Source organism: Hypomesus nipponensis, chromosome 18 (genome assembly GCF_054491055.1).
Source record: "Hypomesus nipponensis isolate SF chromosome 18, ASM5449105v1, whole genome shotgun sequence".
NCBI classification, from domain to species: Eukaryota; Metazoa; Chordata; class Actinopteri; order Osmeriformes; family Osmeridae; genus Hypomesus; species Hypomesus nipponensis.
In genome coordinates, this window is record NC_140378.1 from 8732270 (window position 1) to 8752387 (window position 20118).

At 44.0% G+C, this 20118-nt stretch overlaps 1 protein-coding gene across 2 annotated transcripts; it reads left to right on the forward strand.

The window, feature by feature from the left end:
* Positions 1 to 346: 346 nt before the first annotated feature.
* rapgef3 (Rap guanine nucleotide exchange factor (GEF) 3) lies at positions 347 to 20109 on the forward strand. Of its 2 annotated transcripts, XM_084679394.1 has the most exons (28): positions 347 to 380; positions 2876 to 2961; positions 7499 to 7543; positions 12077 to 12183; positions 12295 to 12416; positions 12571 to 12748; positions 12872 to 12956; positions 13108 to 13168; positions 13437 to 13513; positions 13641 to 13787; positions 14008 to 14114; positions 14618 to 14706; positions 15093 to 15171; positions 15479 to 15629; positions 15750 to 15832; positions 15933 to 15963; positions 16057 to 16135; positions 16226 to 16363; positions 16513 to 16610; positions 16922 to 17047; positions 17682 to 17863; positions 18199 to 18289; positions 18387 to 18437; positions 18633 to 18720; positions 18838 to 18902; positions 19060 to 19114; positions 19355 to 19426; positions 19527 to 20109. In XM_084679394.1, exons 1-28 carry the CDS (start codon positions 362 to 364, stop codon positions 19643 to 19645), a joined length of 2631 nt encoding a protein of 876 aa, XP_084535520.1. In that variant the 5' UTR covers positions 347 to 361; the 3' UTR covers positions 19646 to 20109. The 2 variants fall into 2 exon arrangements, with proteins under 2 accessions (XP_084535520.1, XP_084535519.1); XM_084679393.1 differs by lacking the exons at positions 347 to 380; positions 2876 to 2961 and adding an exon at positions 3459 to 4158.
* Positions 20110 to 20118: the final 9 nt, after the last annotated feature.

The following is a 20118-nucleotide window of genomic DNA, read 5'->3' on the forward strand; positions in this document are numbered from 1 at the left end:
AGTACTGAAAGTTTGACTCAACAAAGCCGTTATTATTTAAATAGCTTCCTTTCTCTCTTCAACCCTTGAGTATTATTTGTACAAAGACCATGTGTTAGGTAGACCTGTGACAGTATGCAGCAGACCTTCTCTCACTTCTAGGTCAGCTGCCACATTCTCTGCCCCCTCTCACTGCTCTCAACACACCCCCTAAGGCACAATTTCCATAGCCAATCAGAGAAATACAGGAAGCCCTTGTGAAAAAAATACTTGCACAGAGCTCAGACAGAGACCAATTTGATAAACTGGCATTGGTGATACCCAGAGAATATAGAGGTATATAGAGGCAGCTCAGAGGATCTATAAACATCAACGCTGAATCATGGCAGAGGACCCACCAGGTAGGAGAATAATTATAACAAATATGAGTCATAAGAAAAAGGGACAATTATATGATCTTACGACCTATCCTGTTATATGAATGATTACCTGGGAAGATGACACATTTGATATAAAGAATGCAACTTTAGATTTTCAGGATATTGTTGTTAGCAATATGTGAGTTCCATATGTATACATAAGTATGTTTGTGCATTTCAGAGAGAGAAAGAGAGTGGGATAGAGAAAGAGAAATCGAGAAAGATAGAAATCAAAAAGAGAGCTCGGTAAATTCTGAGAAATGTTATTGTCTAGCTCTCCATGGACAATTCTGTACATATGTATCTGTCACTCAACATGAGCAGTCCTCCCATCCTCTAAGACCCCAAGGTCAGGTGAATTAATACATTGCCAGTCTCATGCACTCTCTTGCTGGCCATGACAGTAGGAAGGAAAGGGTGAGAGGGAGGCTGGTGAAAGAGGTAGCACACTGTACTGCATGTGCACACCTTCAGGAAGAGGGACTATATCAGAACATTTTTTGCAAGACCAGCATAAGTTTATAACAGCATTATGGAGAGAAAAAAAGCCCTAACAGAATAGGAACAGTGATGTGACTGTAGATGTTATGGTCCATAGACAGGGGAAAGGTCCCAAGTATCTATTGAGCAGCTTGTCTATGTTTCATGATGTGTTTATGTGTGATCTGTTGGCAGAGGCAACTGGCAAAGGGCACATTCCAAATGGGCGTCGATGTGTTGTAGGAAATCCCACTCCCTTTCCCAAAGGAGCCAAACACAAACACACACACACACACACACCTGCACACCCCCACACACGCACACACACACTGCCCAATGATGAGGACAAACACCTAAAATATCAATAATCTAAATGATTTACTAATCTACACACAATAGACTATCAAACTGAAAACTTCCCACATACAGTGTCCATCATTAATCTAATCACGTTATGGTACCCAATGTGTCAGTGTACTGTTCAGCATGACCACTAGATGGAAGCCTTTCTACTCTCAAAATAATCAGAGGTTAAGAATAGAGAGATCACCCACCATGATAATATATGTTTATACTGGGGGAAAGGGACATCCATTTAACTAGGAGTGAGTAGTTAATTGACAACTATGCTTATTTGAAGTATGATTATGGTTATTTTGAAAATATCTCCAACACCTACCCTGCTGTTGTGGAACAGTTTGAGGAAAACTGTTCGAACTATGGAGCTGATGTAGCTTATCAAGACACTGAGCATCTTCAAGTCTTGTCAGTGAGGTTTAACCTGTTTGTGTCTTTCAGCAACAGAATTAACATACACGATAGCAATCATACTATAGATAGCCCAGCTATGTGCTTTTCGTTATCAAACAAAATGTTGTGTTTACATTCCTTCAGGAGGTCAGAAAAAGGGAAACTGGATTCCTTCATAGTGAGCATTCTTTTACTGGTATCATGGAGCCCCTGGAAGGAGGAGAGAGAGAGAGAGAGAGAGAGAGAGAGAGAGAGAGAGAACGAGAATCTAGAGTGCAGACACAACAAGCATTGTCTGTCCGACTGCTTTCTAAGGGACTTTCTACATTTTGTTTATTCCTATTTTTATTATTATTAGTAGTTGTAGTATGTGTATGTTAGTACCATGAGTTGGCATAGAAAGACAAAACATCATTTGAAAACGGAAGGGTGTCGATATGGTAAGAAGTTGTTTTGTGCTTGCTTTCAGCTGTTGGGTGGCTAATTTCATCATTATTGAGAGGTTTTAGGATGCTGATGACAAGGTTGACTGGAAGGATGCTATTTTAAGTTCAGCTGTTTACTTTACTGGGTGGCCGGCACAGTTTAGTGTGACCTCTATTCCCCACTTTGTGGAGACAAAAGAGCTGGGTAGTTAGAGGAGAGATGATTTAAAAACAACAAGGTAGGGATAGGTGTGAGTTTAGATCAGGAAGACTCGAGGGACAACTTCAGATTCTCTCTGTGTCCTTACTAGGGGGCAAGTGGAGTTTGTTGTCAGTGTCCTTGGCCTTTGTCTTAATGTAAGTAAGGAAGAGTGTGCTGGACCCAGAGAAGTGAGGGGTGGAAGGGCCGAGGCTGGGAGATAGGATCAGTGGGGGTCAGTTCAGGAAGGGCACTTCTGGGCTGGAACAATGGCTCAGGCGAAAACAAACGTGCCGTAACATGTCCATCCCCCTGGTCACAGATGACCACATCACTGCTGGAGGTGGGAGACCAAGTCAATGGTCCTGTCTGACAGCCCACTGATTTACATTTATTTGCCCCACAGCTGAACTTTAACGGCAGTTGCTAATCTACCCTCTGGGTTAGAGTATGACATCTAAACATGACTGGTGTCTCTACTAAACATGCCTGGAGGACATTAACTTAGCCCCCACCATCTCACTCTTTCTCTCTTTCTCTTTTTCTCTCTCTTTCTCTCTTTCCCTCTTTCTCTCTCTGTCTCTCTCTGTCCATCATTTCCTTTGTCACTATGGTTTCTACAGGTACATCTGCATCCGTGTTCTCCATGGATAGCCTCATCAAATCCATCCTGTCACCCACTAGACGGATCACACCAGCTGAGGGGGAAGTGAGTTATCGGATTATAAATCAAGTCCCTCTTTCTTTGCTACACGCATACATGAGAACAGTATCATACAAACTCTGGACAAAATACCCTATCAGCGATGTAACATGCTGCATCAGGACGCCTCTCACCTCTTCACAGTCACTTTATGACAGTATGCTTGTTTGAAAAGAGACAGAACGGATGTTCTGAACATTGTAGTGATGTTTGTCTGAGGGATTGACAGTAGTTCTTGGTAAAGGGTTTTTTGTCTGCCCACCTAATGCCTTGACTGCCTGTCCTCGAAGCCGTTCAGTTTATCACCTTGTCCATCTGTCTGCACTGCAGGGCAAGCCAGACAGCTGGAAAACCTGATAAGTGTTGATGCAGATGATGGCACACAAGCAAACAGACAGTCTCTCATACTTTTTAAAAGACTTCTCTCTCTCTCTCCCTCAGTTCAGCCAACACGCTGTTAGACAGGACCACGATGTACTTAATGAGTTGGCCTGGAACATGATGCATCTTTATGAATTTAACCTTGAATATTCTCAATCTTATCTAGTTCAGGTGAAACTCCAAGGGCTGGAAGGGAACAATAATTTATAGTTTGAACAAGATGAGAAGAGCCTATAACCATTGCCAAGTGTGGGACACACTGCTCACTGAGAAGAGCAGAAGAAGCTTGATTAATATGGCGTACAGTAATTAATTCATAACAGCATCCAAAGTTCAGAAGAATCTGCCGCGTTTTAATGACTCCGAAACGACTTGTCCAACCACAGTTGGAGCGAAAGCAAGTTAACAATGTGCGCCTGTGCTGAGGGATGAGCGCAGCTTGTGTGAGTTGGCGTGTTCTCAGAACCAGTAGTTACGTCGTGCCGGGTGGATAGAATAGTGGTTCACATAAAGCAAAAAGAGACTCTCAATTATGAACGACACAGATAATGTGATGTAATGCAAACGGAGAAAGAATTTGTTATAACATTGTTTTGCGTCGCGCACTTTTGGTATGCAATGTGGATTCAGCGGTGGGTATTTTTGAACTGTTAGGTATGTTTGGAGGAACCGTTTTTGTCATGCGTTACGATCGCCAAACTACTAACCGGGAAAGTTGTTCTGTTTGATCTGGAGAAGATGCATTTATTCCGGAGTCACAATTACCGAGTGTTCCCGAATCGTTTCTCTTTGGAAACACCGACCATACGAGGCATCAGTTGGGTATGTTAATGCCCAATCACGATCAACTGTAATGGATTATGTATTAATATTATGATCATAAGCCTTCTACCTCTCATCATCATCATCGACATCATCATTTTATGCTGTCGGAAACACATCACGTTCTCATCATTATTATCATCATCATCCTTTTGATGCATCCAAAGCTTACATTCACTTAAGGTCCTTACTGGTAGCACCTCTCGTAGTTTTTATGAACTGAGGTGAAAATGTTGGTTACATTGAGTGTCCTGTGCATAATCTGGTGGATTTTATGGCAAGCATTCTGAATATACAGAAGGTCTGCTGACAAAGGTGTAACCCCCACCACCATCATCCACAACTTCACTAGTATCCGAATGTAAAGTCCGAGAGTATTCATGAGAAATTGTCGAAGGCATGATGGAAAATAGCTACAACTATTACGTATAGTATGCCTATTCTTTCAGTACAGTCAGGTTTTTTTTCCAGACTACACTTTAATCTTTGCATGGATCTCATTTGCTCAACACTTCAGTCATTGTGACAGGTATTCAGCATGTGATGCTTATACTGTAACTGTGTGGGTGAAGTGTTGCTCCTGGTGGAGAGAGCGGGGGCTTTTACAGTCAAAAACTGGGTTGGGGGGCGTGGGATGAAGAGTAAGCTAACCACATCCACTAAGACACAGTACGCACATCCTCAAAACAAATTGTCAAGTTTAGTTGTGGGAACATCTTGAGAATGCTTCGAGTTTGAGTGGAAGATTTGTCTATTGTCTCACTGAAGTGCGGGAACAGAGGAAGGTAGTTGAGCCAGGCCAATGTTTTTATTGAACTCTGGTTATTAATAGTGTATTGTTTATTGTTCACTTTATCCCCCTACTTAGTCCTGCACAGAGGAATGTGCAAAAAAGGGAGTTTCAAAGCTGCAGGAAGAGTATAGAAAAGGCTTCTTCAAGGAGTATCCAAATTTACCTGACTCTCAAGGACAATGTTGCACAACAAGTCTGACCTAGAGTAACAAATATTCACTCTGCTTGCTGTGAAAAGGTTTTATGGAATGATATATGTATGATTGATTATGAGACATATTTCTCATTCTCATGACATATGAGAAAGGGTGCAATTGCAATCCCTTTTATGGGATGTTTGGTAAAACCCATTGAACAGCCTTGCCCAACAAAGTGAGACACAGTAGAATGACAGTTATGTGATAAAGATTTACTGTATCAATATTGTCTGTCAGTTATGACTAATGGCTATTTAATTTGCTGTGATGCAATAATCATATTAGCATGAAATGGGAAATAACACAACAATACATCAAGGATTGTTTATAAATTGACCATATAATCCTTCACCAGAATTTATCACTATAATCATTCATATTTACATCTTTGCTTTAGGAACTTCAAACTCACTCAATAGGTAACAGGCTATTATGAAATACAGTTTAAGCCACAATATACTAGCTTAGAAGACAGCAGCTAGTCCTTCCCTTGCTTTCTGTATGCCAGTGGTGTAGCACTGACTCCAGGAGAGGAAGCAAAACAGAATGCCACACAATTGTAGAAGTCCCATAAGGACTGATACAAGCCCGGTGAAGACTGGATAAGGGACATGGCATCTGGAGTTTCTCCACTACTTGACCAAAGTTGGCCCTGAACCATATGATCCTCATGGACCATAACTCAGGAATCAAGGGGACTCCAATGGAGTGCAAATCATCCTGTGTGTGATGCAACTTTTGCCTAAAACTTAGACTAACTATTCTAGCATGAGAAACTGTATGTGGGACAATTTAAAAGCTTATTTTGAAAGGATCTGGTCAACGCATGGAGGGCGCTATGTGGCAGGCTATGGTCATGTCTGGTCAACGCATGGAGGGCACTATGTCGCAGGCTATGGTCATGTATGGTCAACGCATGGAGGGCACTATGTGGCAGGCTATGGTCATGTCTGGTCAACGCATGGAGGGCACTATGTGGCAGGCTATGGTCATGACTGGCAGGTCATGACTGACCCGACTGGCTATACGACAGCCTCAGAATAGTACATTTACTCTGTCAACAAAGGACTGGGGTGGAGAGATGCCATATGAACTGTTGTATTGTACACAAATGAACAAAACAATCCGTAAGATGAATGAGGAATATAGATGAACCAGTGAGCTGTATGTGGCGCCCAAAGGATACTGTCACATCAATACAGCTCCAATACAATGAGCAGATATGCAAGTATCCCCTGCCCATTGTCCTCATCACCTGAGCTTGAAACCCCACACTGTGACACAGTACAAAACGTGAGATCTGCAGATCAGCTGGATTTTATTGTGATCTGCCCTCAGGCAAAACATAAAACACACCGGTCAGCAATACCTGCTAAGATACTGGTGCAACTGGTCTCAGTATAGACCTTGTTCACGACTGTGTTCTCGTCTGATACCTCAGCTGGGACTCACCTGCTAAGGAGTGGCAGCTGGCTTGGGAAGGCAGCAAGTATGTATGGGTTGTCAGTGGATCATAAAACAGGGGTAAATAAAGACCTTGCAACAAAGAGGAAGTGCAAGTTACTTTACAAGACAGCCATAACATCAGCTCAAAGGAGGTTTACAGCACGTTGGAGATGAAACTGAGTTTGTTAGAGGTGGTTGTGAGTGAGTTTTGAATGAAAGAGTTCACCTGAAGCCTTTGGAGTAAGGTGAAAGTTACTCTATAGTTGTACCTATTGATTATCGCTGATCACTGAATATGCACTCCTGAGTCTCACAAACAAGCCCTTTTATCGTGGAAAGATCTGCCCACCATTCATGGCTGGTTGTCCAATTGGACAGTTGGTGACAGATATTGAAATAATCTGTAGTAGAATGTGATTGTGTAAAGGGGACCTTACAGCAGCACTTAAACTTGGCAGCAAGTTCAAATACTTTGCTGAGATGGTTCAACCTCCTCACTCATCAAACGCATGGCAACATGCTCTTTGTTCCCACACACAAACATTAGACAAGCTGACACCACGCAATGGCAATACACATACAGTATGTTCACACACTCACACACATACACATAATAGATAAAACACTTACATCTAACTATATATCTGAAAACAAACTATTAATTAATTACATTACTGCTCGCATATAAGAAGCATCCAATAATTCTCTGTTAGTTCTCTGTTAATAGTTCTGTTGAAATACTGCTCAGTAAGAGATGGTGTATAGAAAGAGATATGTAAAGAGATATTGAACAAGGGCCTGAAAGTACTGACCTTACTCTTTTGTGATGTAATGTTGGTCTCTCTTTCTGTCCCCGTCTCTCTCTCCTTCTTTCTCTCCTTCTCTCTATCTCTCTCACTTCCAGACCCCACTGCCAGAGGCCCTTGATACCCAGGACACCATGAAGCAGGTATGTATGCCAGCCAGTCAACCAGCCAGCCATTCAGTCAGCCATTTAGCCAGCCATTCACCCAACCAGCCAGCCTGTCAGCAGAGGACAGTGATCTGCACTGACCCCTGCTGTACTACATCACCCCAATCAGCCAGCTAGTTGTAATCATCATGACCCAATCTCCCAAGGCAGATCAACAGCATTTTTCAGAGAACAGAGTTCTCAAGGTCATCTAAAGAACTGAGTTACCAAGGTCATAGAGGTGAAACAATGAAGTATTTTTCATGTCAGCCATTTTCCCACCCGAGACACTACAGTACAAGAATTCTAGAGTTTTGGGGTTAACGATGAACGTTACGAGGAACGTTACGATGAATGATGAACATCACATCAAACATCATATGATGCAGCCCATTCCTGGCTCTCTCTTATACCTTACAGGGTCATGTGACAATTATCTATGCACACTGTAAGGCACCTGCACCAGTAACTGTAGGGCTCCTATAATTAAATAACACATTGTTAGCTATGATTTGAACAGGCTGAAAGGGAAACAAATCCCGGACTGGTTAGCCCTGATAAGTCACGATTGTGAATTGACCACCACTGTTGACATATGCAGACACAGCACTGCCTGGAGGCTGCTGGGGCTGCCTTTGTTTACATCCAGAGCTGCAGTGTTTGCATCCTCAGGAACTGCTGAATGTGGTTGATTTTTTGTTTTTATGTCCTCCATCACTGCTTCAGCGAGCCTTCAAAAACACAGTCAGTGCCAGAAAGGCAGGCAGGCCTGCATGAGGAGTGTAAAGGGTACTCTAAGATTCACAGCTAACCCCCCTCCCCTCTCACCCAACCCTACCTAACCCAGCCCTCTCACAGTCCTTTATCTAGACTGCCTTAACAGCTCCTTAGGGTTCAAACTCTGATAAGAGGGGTTTGACATGGAAAACCTGACAGCGTTAATGAAACCTAGACTTCCTCCATCATGCACACGCGCAAGCTCACGCGCAGTCACACACACACAAACACATGCACCGAACTGAGAGCTCAGGCCCATACTGCCTTTGAGCCTATGAACGTCTAGGGAGTATCTGTCCAGTTGTGAGGAATGTTCTAGACCTCTTCAGAATTGTTTGTGTTGTGAGTGTTCTGGAGAGGGGAGAGCAAAGATGAAGACCTGTAGCTAATAAGAGAATAGTAGGGAGGCTGAGATCACTTGTTAGTACACTTTTTGATGGACATTTTGTAATACTTTGTTTTGTTGCCTAGCAAGTTCTTCTGACGTGTCCAATTCACCCAGTTACAGTTTCGCATAACCAACTTACATCCTGATAAGTTTCTGTTAGACAGATTGCTTTAGTAACAGCTGTATTCTTCTTCAGTAATTTCTGTTTGCTTTGTTAACAATATTAGATGTCAGTGGTAAACCATCGTATTCCTTTTGGATAGATTGGCAAACATGAAAGATCACAAAGGTAAACAGTAGGCTAGTTCTGCATTCATGGTTTCATTTTAACTGCATTGGTTTAGCACGCCATTTGACCATACCCACACACATAGAGGCTTATGATGTCATAGATGATCACTATAGCTATTATACAGGATAAGTTCATTTCAGTAGCTGGAAGAATTTGGGGTCGTACATTATTTGGATAGTCCTCTCTATATGGCAAACAGACACAATTACCTATCAGCACTCACCTCACTCAACATACTGGGGTGTTATCTTGTAGACAACGATTGCTTGTCTGCTTTGCATGAGCAAAATGATGTCTTGTTATTTCTAACACTTTCAAAACTTTCAAACTCATCTCTTTCAAAACGAGTTTGGTACTGTCCAGAATGTGAAGTGATGATGTGAACTTTGGGCTGGAAAAGGCCCCCCTTGACTGTCTGATGTGTGGTAGTCCTGCTTGGAGACAGAGAGGTGTGTGTTACCCACTGTTCCACTGTCCTCCTCCGTAGCTCTCCATTCCTCCATCCGCAGTGAGTCGTGTTCCACTGTTCTACAGCCCACCAAGGTTACACTACCTCAGAGTGAGAGACACAGAGAGAGAGTGAGAGAGGCTCACATACAGCAGGAAACTCCTCCATACAGGGAGTGCTGTATTTATCACCCACGTAAAAGCGCAGTACAGTAGACCAAACCACACACTGCACACCTCACTGGCTGACACCTTTTAGAAAGTCAAGATTGCAGATGGAAGACATTGACTTTGTGCAGTGTCAGGGAAAAGTAAAAACACAAGAAGGATGTAGCTGTCGGAGACAACCCAAAAGGCAAACACTTTTTATGTGGAAGAGCAAAATGGCAGTCAGAGATGACATTTAGAGATGGATTCCCTTCGTGAAAATGTAGGTCAACATTGCATGTCAGCCAGTGAGGGTGGGTATAACTAGCGTCACTGCCCTTTGAGGGCTGGTAATGGTGTGTGTTCTTCAGTACAGTACAGTATGTCATTGACTGGCACACCTGTGGGAAAACTGTTTACTCTGTAACCTGAGGCAGGCAGAACAATCCATTCTCTAACACATGAGCCATAGTCTCAGATAGAACGATTGGATGGCCTACATGCTATTCTCAACAGGCAGACAATGACAGACAGTCTGTCCCTCCAGTGTAATTCTCCATGGTGTTCTCAAATGAACAAACTCTCTGTGTTGTGTCACACACACTAGCATGGTTCAGCTTAGGCTTTACGCACCGTACCCTGAGTGAACTGAGGGGAGTGCAGCATTTTTAGCTGGACAGGAAGCTGGTCATGTAAACCCCTGGTCGCAGTGATAACGGGTGAATTACTGTAGCTGGAGATCTATATCTAAAGTTCAGACGGGAGTGGCCTGAGAATGGGCCGCAGGTTTCCCACAGGGCACCGGAGCCCATGGGAACAGTGACGACTTCCAGCCGAGCCAGCCTGATCCGTCCCCAGAGAAAGGGGCACAGCAGGTCAGGGGACCTGTCCACACACACACACACATGCACACACAGACACACACATGCACACACACAGACACACAAACATACATATGCGCACACAAATAAATACAGACCTTACAGACATGAGGCCTGGGAACCGCCATAAGGAAAACAGGGTGCGTGTGTAGTTATTGGGGTGGGAAGTTTTACTGGGTCACTCACATATTGGATATACAGGACATCTGTCCTTTTCCTCAATATGTCTGTCTGAACTCTGACCAAACGTGCAGGTGTCCTGTTTTGTTTGATCCACCATTAGAAAAGACTCATTGGTTTGAAGCCCTACTGAGCTCTTTAATAATCGAGCCGGGCTCTATGGGAACCCTGGGTTCTGTCAGGTTCTGTTGTCATCGGCCAGTCAGGGGTCACCAGATCAGTCACGGTTCAGGGGCCAATCACTTCATCATGACAGGCTGGCAGAGCAGGGGGCTGGAGCCTGGAAGATGGGGGCAAGGGAACAGACTAGTGCTGGAGGATGGGGAGGAGCGGAGGAAGGGGTAAAGGTTAGGGTTAGGGTGTGTGGGGGTTCCCTTCAGAAACACCACGTCGAGAAAACATAAATAGGAAATAGTCTTTGTTGAGTTCCATAACTCAAGACCACTACCTTGGACAAACTCCACCCTGAAGGAAACCCAAGAACAAAGACGCTCCTGTGTGAGTCACTCGTGGGATCACAAGACAGAAAGCGAGAGACATCATGGAGGGAGAGGAAAAACAAAGAGAGCCGCTTTCAATTCATTAATCAAATCTGTAATTATCTCATTGTGTCGTGGTTTGCAATGTTGGCCTCCGTTACAGGCGACGCTTCTGAACAGAAAGTAGAACAGACAGGGACTGTGTAGCAACACAACCCCAGCATGTTCTCTCTTTGTTACGTGAGCATCAAAGACAGCTCTTGACTCTCTCGTGTCTTCTGTTTGGCCGATAGACCAGGACAGACCCAGCCATGTGGGGTAAGAAACAAGGGAAATACGGAGGGATGGGGAGAGTAAATAAAGGCTGAAGAAAGTAAAAAAAAAAAAAAAAAGAGGCATAGTATGGTGGTGGTGCTGAGAGGAAGCAGAAAGAGGGATATCTGAAGGTGAACGTTGTCGTTGGCCGAGTTCGTTAGTGTGGAGCTGTGTTTGGGGAGGTGTGGGAGAGGCACAGCCTCTCACAGTCTTGCCGTTTACTCTGACGGGCCCACGCCAAACACTGCCCTCCCACTGCTGACGTATGTGTCATCACATGATGCCTGTGTGTTCCTCCCAGAAAAACACACAGACCTGGCCTTTACACAGTCAGCTACTTCAGTCCAACACAGGCGGTTGGTGTTTGTCTCCATTAACAAGACGCTCTACTTGTGTTCTCATTGCACTCTGGAGTACTCATACATCATTTTACTCGGTCATGAAACATGAAAGACAGGGCTGGGGCATGTTCCCTGCATGTGTTTGATAGATAGATAGATAGATAGATAGATAGATAGATAGATAGATAGATAGATAGATAGATAGATAGATAGTCTGTTGCTCCTGTATTTGATGATCTCACTCAAAAATATGAACAGTACAAATGTCTCTGTCTCTCTCCAGTTTCTGACAGATCGTATTCTAAAGGCAGCGAGGGTGGTGTACAGTGCCTTGGTGGAACGGAACCCTGGTCTGATCAGAGACAGGAAATATCACCTCAAAACCCACAGGTGCAACTAACTGTACCATAGATGAGGTCTTTGTTATCATTAGTTTGAACCATATATGGGATGTCAGTCTGACAATCAAGGGCCCTCTCTTTTTTTCTGTTGAACTCACAGACAGTGTTGCTCAGGAAAGGAGCTGGTTGATTGGTTGATGAAACTCAGTGAATGTTTCCAGTCACGGAGCCAAGCAGTTGGGATGTGGCAAGTTCTGGTGGATGAAGGGATTGTAGTTCACGGTATGGCATCATTAAATCCATCTTATCATCAATGATCCAATTCCGATCTAAATAAATAAATATATAAATAAGTGTTTAGAGAATATGCTGTATTGTTATGTAGAAATCAATTACTTTTGACCTAACCTTACATGTTATCTTACTTGACCAATAGTGAAGCAAGAATTAAACTTCCATGACAAGGACACTCAATTTTACCGCTTCCTGGAGGCGGACCATGCCCTGAACCACACGAGCGATGAGAAGGACTGGGAGGACGAGCTGCAGGAGGGCCTGTCGCTGCTCCTTCAGATGGGCCCTGACGCTCTCCTCACCATGATCCTGCGCAAATGGTGAGCTGCACAACAATGGGTGTTTAGGGCATGTAGGATTTTTCTCTAGACACAGCTTTGATTTTTTGGGGAAGTTGTCCCAACGTGTCCCTTGTGTGTTTGTGTGCGTGTGCATGTGTGTAGCCCCAGTCAAAGGAGTTCCGAGGACCTGGAAGTCATCTATGAGGAGTTGCTCCACGTCAAAGCTGTGACCCACCTATCCACCTCGGTGAGTGAACACCTTTTCTCACTGACCACCCCACCCTGTGAACGAGTTTCAGAGGTCCATTGAATATCATATGTGACCAGGCATGGTTGAACAGACCAAAGCCATCTGGTCTCTGTGGTCTCATCTCCTCTCCTCTGTTCGGTCCCTGTAGGTGCGCAAGGAGCTGGCAGCCGTGCTGGTGTTTGAGTCTCATGCCAAGGCAGGAACAGTGTGTGAGTGTGACAGCCGTGCTTACGTTTGAACAGGGCTGGGCGAGAGCCTGTGGTCTCGACTCACATGATCAGAATGCTACAGATGCTCTGTTATCTCAATAGACATACATATATGCTATACACACACAGGAGCACACACAAACACGTCAACTGTGAATGAAGATGAGCAGGTTGGATGAGGCACATGCTGATTAGAGTTAGAGATAACAATTAATTGGAAATCTCGATGATTTGTGTGTTTGTACGTGTATGTGTCTGTGTGTTGCAGTGTTCAGTCAGGGAGACAAAGGCACATCCTGGTACATCATTTGGAAGGGCTCGGTCAATGTCATCACACACGGCAAGGTAGAATTCACAGCAAAACTGTCACAGCATAGCTGTCCTCATAGACAGCTAGAGACAAACCTATAGTGGTGTACACATTTACACTGCTCCAGTGGCAGTGGTGTGAACACTGTGTGACTGACTGCAGGGTCTGGTGACAACGCTCCATGAGGGGGAGGACTTTGGCCAGTTGGCTCTGGTGAACGATGCCCCCCGTGCTGCCACCATCATCCTGAGAGAAGACAACTGCCACTTCCTCAGAGTGGACAAACAGGACTTCATACGCATCCTGAAGGTAGACCTCCACACTGCCTGGCTCTGGTACATATGACACACTTAGAAGGGACTCTACTAGGGCCAGTAGGTTTACCTGGTCAGGTCATGTGGTCAGATGTTATGTGTTTATTCTATTCATAACAAGGTTAGATTCCTGTACAATTAAACAGCACAAATGTCAGGCACACCTGAGTGTGTCTCTTCATCGTTGTGTGTGTGTGTGTGTGTGTGTGTTCCAGGATGTTGAGGCTAACACAGTCCGTCTTGAGGAACATGGAAAATCTGTGCTAGTGCTGGAGAAGAGCTGTGACTCTGGTAGCCAGGGAGGGTCAGGGAACAACAGCAAGTAGGAATCCACACCACCCACACCTTACACACCACCCACACTTTCCACACCACCCTCCACACCACGCACACTCTGCAGTTACTAACTTAATTCATTATATTCTCTATATAAGTCCATGCTGAGGGGATGTTAGACATATTTTTTTTCTATTACTGGCTGTAGTTATCTGACAGTGTTGGTTAATTCAATAGAGGAATGGACTTCAGACTTTGTTTGATGTTCTGCACTGTGTAATCTTTCCTCAAGTGTTTTAGCAAACTATGAGTTTAATTAACATGTTTCTGACTGCCTCTTTACTCTGGTAACCTCTACACTCCTGTGGTTTTCTCATTCATCAATCATAAATACACTAACAAACTTCTCTCTCTCTCTCTCTTTCTCTCTTTCTTTCTTTCTTTCTTTCTTTCTTTCTTTCTCTCTCTCTCTCTCTCTCTCTCTCTCTCTCTCTCTCTCTCTCTCTCTCTCTCTCTCTCTTTCTCTCTCTCTCCCTTGCACACACACAGGTATACAGTGATGTCTGGAACACCAGAGAAGATTCTGGAACACCTGTTGGAGACAATCAAGCTGGACACGAATGGCAATGAAGCTATAGGTGAGAACCCAAACCTGCTTTGCTTCCCTTGTTTACTCCACAGGGTTTCCTGTCTGCCTCTTCTTTGATATGGCCACAGAAATCTACTGATGCTGTTGAACAAATACGGTAATTGGTGTGCTGTACCCATTGTATTCACTAAGGAACTGACCATACCTTGAATACATGTGCGTTGTCTTTTTTCATGAGAACTTGGGTCAGTCACATTACATAGCCTGCGAGGACACCAAAACAACAAGACACAATCAAGCCAAACACATTCCTGCATTTTCCAAAGCAGTCAGATGACTCAAATAGTTCTGGTATGTTTCGGGAAGCAGAGGGTTATGGCTTGCCATTACTACTAGTTAGTGAGCTGTGTGTCTCTCTCTCTGTTGTCCCCACAGATCCCAGTGTGAGTGACTTCCTACTGACTCACAGAGTCTTCATGTCCTCCAGCCAGCTCTGCACAGCCCTGCAACAACAATATCCTGCCTGTCACCATCGCCATGCAGATGATGATCGCAAACCTATGCAAATGAGGATCACAATGACAGTGTTTCTGAACTGCCACATTTCTAGATTCCCTCTGTCTCTCTGTGTCTCATACCTAAAATACTTGGAGATATTTTCAATCCCTCTAATGAGCCCACCACTCATTAGGCATGCAGCTAGCTGAAAACACCCAGCAGTGTCTGTGGTGTCGAACAGCCTGGGTGGTCAGCCAGTCTGTTAGCTGCAGATCAGTAGTAGTTCAGTGCTTGTACTGTGTTGGCCTTAACCCTGAGCGTACCTACCATGCCGAGCTCTCGGAGGGCTCTGAACTGGAGAAGGCAGCCTATACACTCAACACCAAGCAGAAGATAGTGAAGCTGGTCGGCCAATGGGTCGCTCTCTTTGGCGTGCTGCTTAAAGACGACCCCATCGCCATGGACTTCCTGGAGGTAAGACGCTCAGAAGCTGAGTGAGGTTGAATTTCAACGATAATTATCGACTAAATCTATAGATGGTATTGTTTTTGACTGGCTGTGTGTTTCTGTGTTGCTGTGTTGCTGTGTGGTCAGGGGCTGAAGGAGGAGGTGGCAGAAGACTCCCGTTTGTCCTGTATGCTGAAGGACCAACTGAGGGACCGCAGGAGAACCAGGCTGTGAGTAGCTGGTTCTAACCAGGAGGAAGGGATCGTTGTGGTAGATGGATTTTGGTTGAATGTACTGTATGTCTCTCATAATGTCATGAAAACTTTACAGGCTTGAGAACGGTTACCAGTCGCTAATTAAGGTAAATACAAATAAAAACATGATATATGACACACTACCAGAACATTTGAGGATACATTTAAACAGAAAACTTAAAATGGTTTGATTCTATTAGGCCAACCATCAATTTGATTGGTTCTCCAGTTGTGAGGAGCCAATAGGAAAGTGCCAGCCAATCAGAGCACAGGACAAAGGTTAGTTAGATTTGACCACAAATAACAGCAGGCATACAGAACCCCATGTGTGCAGTGAATACATCTTTAAGTACATATCTCCCCTTCTAGTGTTGTATGAGATTTTCCGGTTGGACCATAAACCAGTCACACTGATGCTGCCAGTCAACACATCTGTACAGGATGTGATGTCATCAGTGGTTAACCCCGGAGGTGACCACGTCCTGGTGAAAATGAACTCTGTGGGAGGTAAAGCTCTTCTGTCACTCACTTGAGTTATATATGAATGTTATATACATTCAAAGACATTTATTGAAATGTCTTAATTATGAAATAATGGGATTTGAGAGTTAGTCCTACTGAGCGAGTGGCTGATGTGTGAATCCTGCATGTTTCAGACCGTGCTCAGCTGAAGCAGGATGCCACTGCAGTCTACACCTCTCTAGGCTTCAATGAGAGGCTCTTCCTCTGCACCGCCAGCCAGGTGGAACTACTGGTGAGATTACCTCAGCCACCCTTGTCCCTTGAACTGGCCTCCTGCCTGCAAGCTATAAAACAACCCCACCATGTCGTCTAGTGAAAATAAACATTACATAATGCTTGTTTTGAATGGTTACAATTGATTAATGTACCTACAAAAACACCATAAAACACACCCACAGTATATTGACCGGACTACACCTCACCAGACCACATGTCAGACCAATATATCCCCAGATAGTCATCTGTCAGCCAGAGTTCCTCTCTGGGGAGCTGCAGTGTGCTGTGATACTAAGTGTCTGGCTATATTCTGGGCCTGGTTGACAGACGCCCCTGAAGGAGCAGCTGGGTCCAGAGAAGGGCACCATGGACAAGTTGGAGCAGATGTGCTCCAAGGACATCGCCAGCCAGCTCACCAACTACGACTGGGAGCTGTTCACGGCCATGCATGAGGTACGAACGTGTCTGAGCAGAAGGACAAGAGGAGGAGCAGAGTGGCTGCATGTTGACAGGAAGGGTACTGGTTGTGACGTACTGTGTTGTTCTGGTATTCCCATGTATAAAGGGAGGTAGAGGCTCATTACGGGAATCAGGAATAATTAGTATCCCTTATGCAGCTCTGAACAATGCCTTGATCATAGTAAACCTGTTGTTTTGGCATCACACAATACATGTGTCTCACACTGAGGTAGCCTTTAGATGAAAGACTATTGTAGGTAGCGCTAGGAGCCAAGTTCAAAGCGAGCCAGGCACAAGCAGTTTCCAGGTGTCTTATATCAAAGGAGACAGATGTCTGTCAGGAAGGCATGTCTATGACTCATCTGCCTGTCTGTCACAAGACCGATCTCTATCGGATCACCTGCCTACCCAACCCAGTATCACATACTTTTGTGGCTTACCTGACATTCTACTGCATATTCCAATGAGGATGAATAAGGCAAACTAAGTGCATCAATTAAGGCAAATACTATTCTAGAGTTCTTAAACAGATGAGTGTATTGAATTTAAGCCTACATAAGAATGCTATATAAGAATGGGATGAGCGTTGGATGTAGAGAACCTAGTTGATCAGACTGTCTCTCCACAGGTAGAGCTGGTCTACTACATATTTGGTCGTCATAAATTCCCTGGCAGCACCACGGCTAACCTGGAGCGTTTTGTGCGACGCTTCAACGAGGTGCAGTACTGGGTGGTTACTGAACTGTGTCTCTGTGAGGACCTGATGAAGCGTGCAATGCTGCTCAAGAAATTCATCAAGATAGCTGTTGTGTAAGTGGCCCTCAGAGAGCTATGCACACTGTGCTCAGCACAGACTGGACATTAGGTCAAGCATACCAAGACAGCACTCTATACAAATAGCGAGTGCTGACAAATCCAATACAAGCCAAACAATGCACTATACTTTACATTTTACATTACAGTTACATTTGTATTCATTTGCCATATTTTTAAAACATCCAAAGCAACAAACAAATAGTGCATGTAGGAAATACAGCTGATGTAGTAATAACAGAGTCCCTTCACACTGCTCATACTGTTCCGTGGCTCAGTTCAGTTCGCAAACTGGTTCAGTTTGGACATGATTGACAGGGTTTCTGTTTCAGTTTGAAGGAGCAGAAGAATCTCAACTCATTCTTTGCTGTGATGTTTGGTCTGAGCAACAGTGCAGTGCAAAGACTTTACAAGACCTGGGAGGTGAGAGACAGCCTCTTCAAACAATAAATGGCAAAAAATAAAATACAATAGAAATACAAATGTTAATCATTGTTATTAATGGTATTGTGTATTGCAGAGAGTGCCGAGTAAAACCAAAAGGGTTTACTGTGCCTATGAGAGATTATTGGTAAGTGTATGATGCTGACTGTACAACAACAATATTGTGACGATTATATTGATATTTGTCAAGTAGTCATAATACCACTTCACTTCATTATCTGTCCACCTCAATTCCCACAGGCCCACTGCAACAACATGTGTGTGCTCTACTTAGACCTGATGAGTATTGAGTGTCTGATGGGTTTTATTGTTTGTCCCTCAGGATCCCTCTCGCAACCACAGAGCCTACAGACTAGCTGTGGCCAAACTCGGCCCTCCCTACATTCCCTTCATGCCTCTCCTGCTCAAAGGTAAACGTTGTGTATCATACCTATTCGGTACTGTGGTATACTGTGTACTGGTAAGGTGAAAAACATGACCTTATATTTAAATAACTCAGTCTTGTTTTGGTTTTCATCCATAACCAGACATGACATTCATCCACGAGGGAAACAAAAACTACACAGAAAAACTTGTCAATTTCGAAAAAATGGTAGGTTGGGTAACCTTGTTGTCTAATGTCTGAATGTCCCATTTAGACATTCTCTCACTCCATGTTTGGGTACTGTAGCCATAGATCAGGTCTTGTATCCTGTGTGTTACAACGTTGGCTCCAAGAGCTTCCCTTTCCTCTCATTGTTTCCTCTCAGCGCATGATTGCCAAGACAGTGAAGATTGTGCGAAGCTGCAGAAGCCAGCCTTACGGTAAGAATACTCTAGAACTGGTCCTCTCAAACTACTGTAGATATAAGTTTTCTTAAACGTTGAATCCTTGAACTTTTGAATGCCGTTTGAAAATAACCAGTGTGAAGGATTTTGACTGGTGCAGGGGTTGAGGACTCCAGATAGATAATGACCGGTTTTGTCAAACTTCTAAGAACTGGATTGGTTCAGTTAAACTGTTCTGGTTTGATGTCGACCTCACCCCTGTGCTCTTTTCTCCAGTGCCATCATCCCCACAGAAAGGTCTGGCAGACCGCATGTTTCTGGAGGCACCTTCCATTCGCATATCCACATGTATGTATCAACTCTCACACTTACCACCTACAGAACATATCGGTGCTGAGCTGATAGGCTAATAAGTTGCTGTAATGTGTCATTTCTCTATTTCCTCCAGATTCAGACCATTCCCTCTCTCTGCGGACAAACAGCAGTATCTGCCACTATGTTCAAAACTTCAGTGTAATCGACAACCAGAAGAAGCTGACACAGCTGTCCAGATCAGTGGAACGCTAAGGCCTGAGCAAGCCTGTAACCCCCGTTTAATTAGCTTAGCCCATCTCTGAATCAGAGGGTGGCTGGGCTACTAAGGAACATTCTCTGTGCAGTGATATTGATTGGACATCAATAGAGACCAAAGAGGAAGCAGTTAGCGAGAACAGCAGTGACCTCTAGTGCCTTAGCAGAGAAGACAGTCCTCCTCCCTCACTGTTACTGATGGCACTGCTGGGATAATATTCCACTCACTACACTCCTATGGAATATGAATATCCTTGGCATTAGCTGTTGTGCTTTATTGTGTAGTCCTTTTTTTGTAATATTATTTAACTTCAATAGAATAACATACAAGCATCTATGTAAGCTATAGAACATATTGAGTTCAAATAATGGACATCATACAAATTAGTTTTGTTTCCAGAAAAGAAGTGTTAAGTACAAGTTGTCACCATTATTTTTATAAATAAATTATTTGGAAGTCATGTACAGTA

Bases quoted from the DNA above. Each gene is read 5' to 3' on its own strand.
- rapgef3 (XM_084679394.1), top strand. The intron at 13,788-14,007 runs GTAGACCTCCAC...TGTGTGTTCCAG, and splicing joins ACTTCATACGCATCCTGAAG to GATGTTGAGGCTAACACAGT. The intron at 14,115-14,617 runs GTAGGAATCCAC...GCACACACACAG, and splicing joins GGGTCAGGGAACAACAGCAA to GTATACAGTGATGTCTGGAA.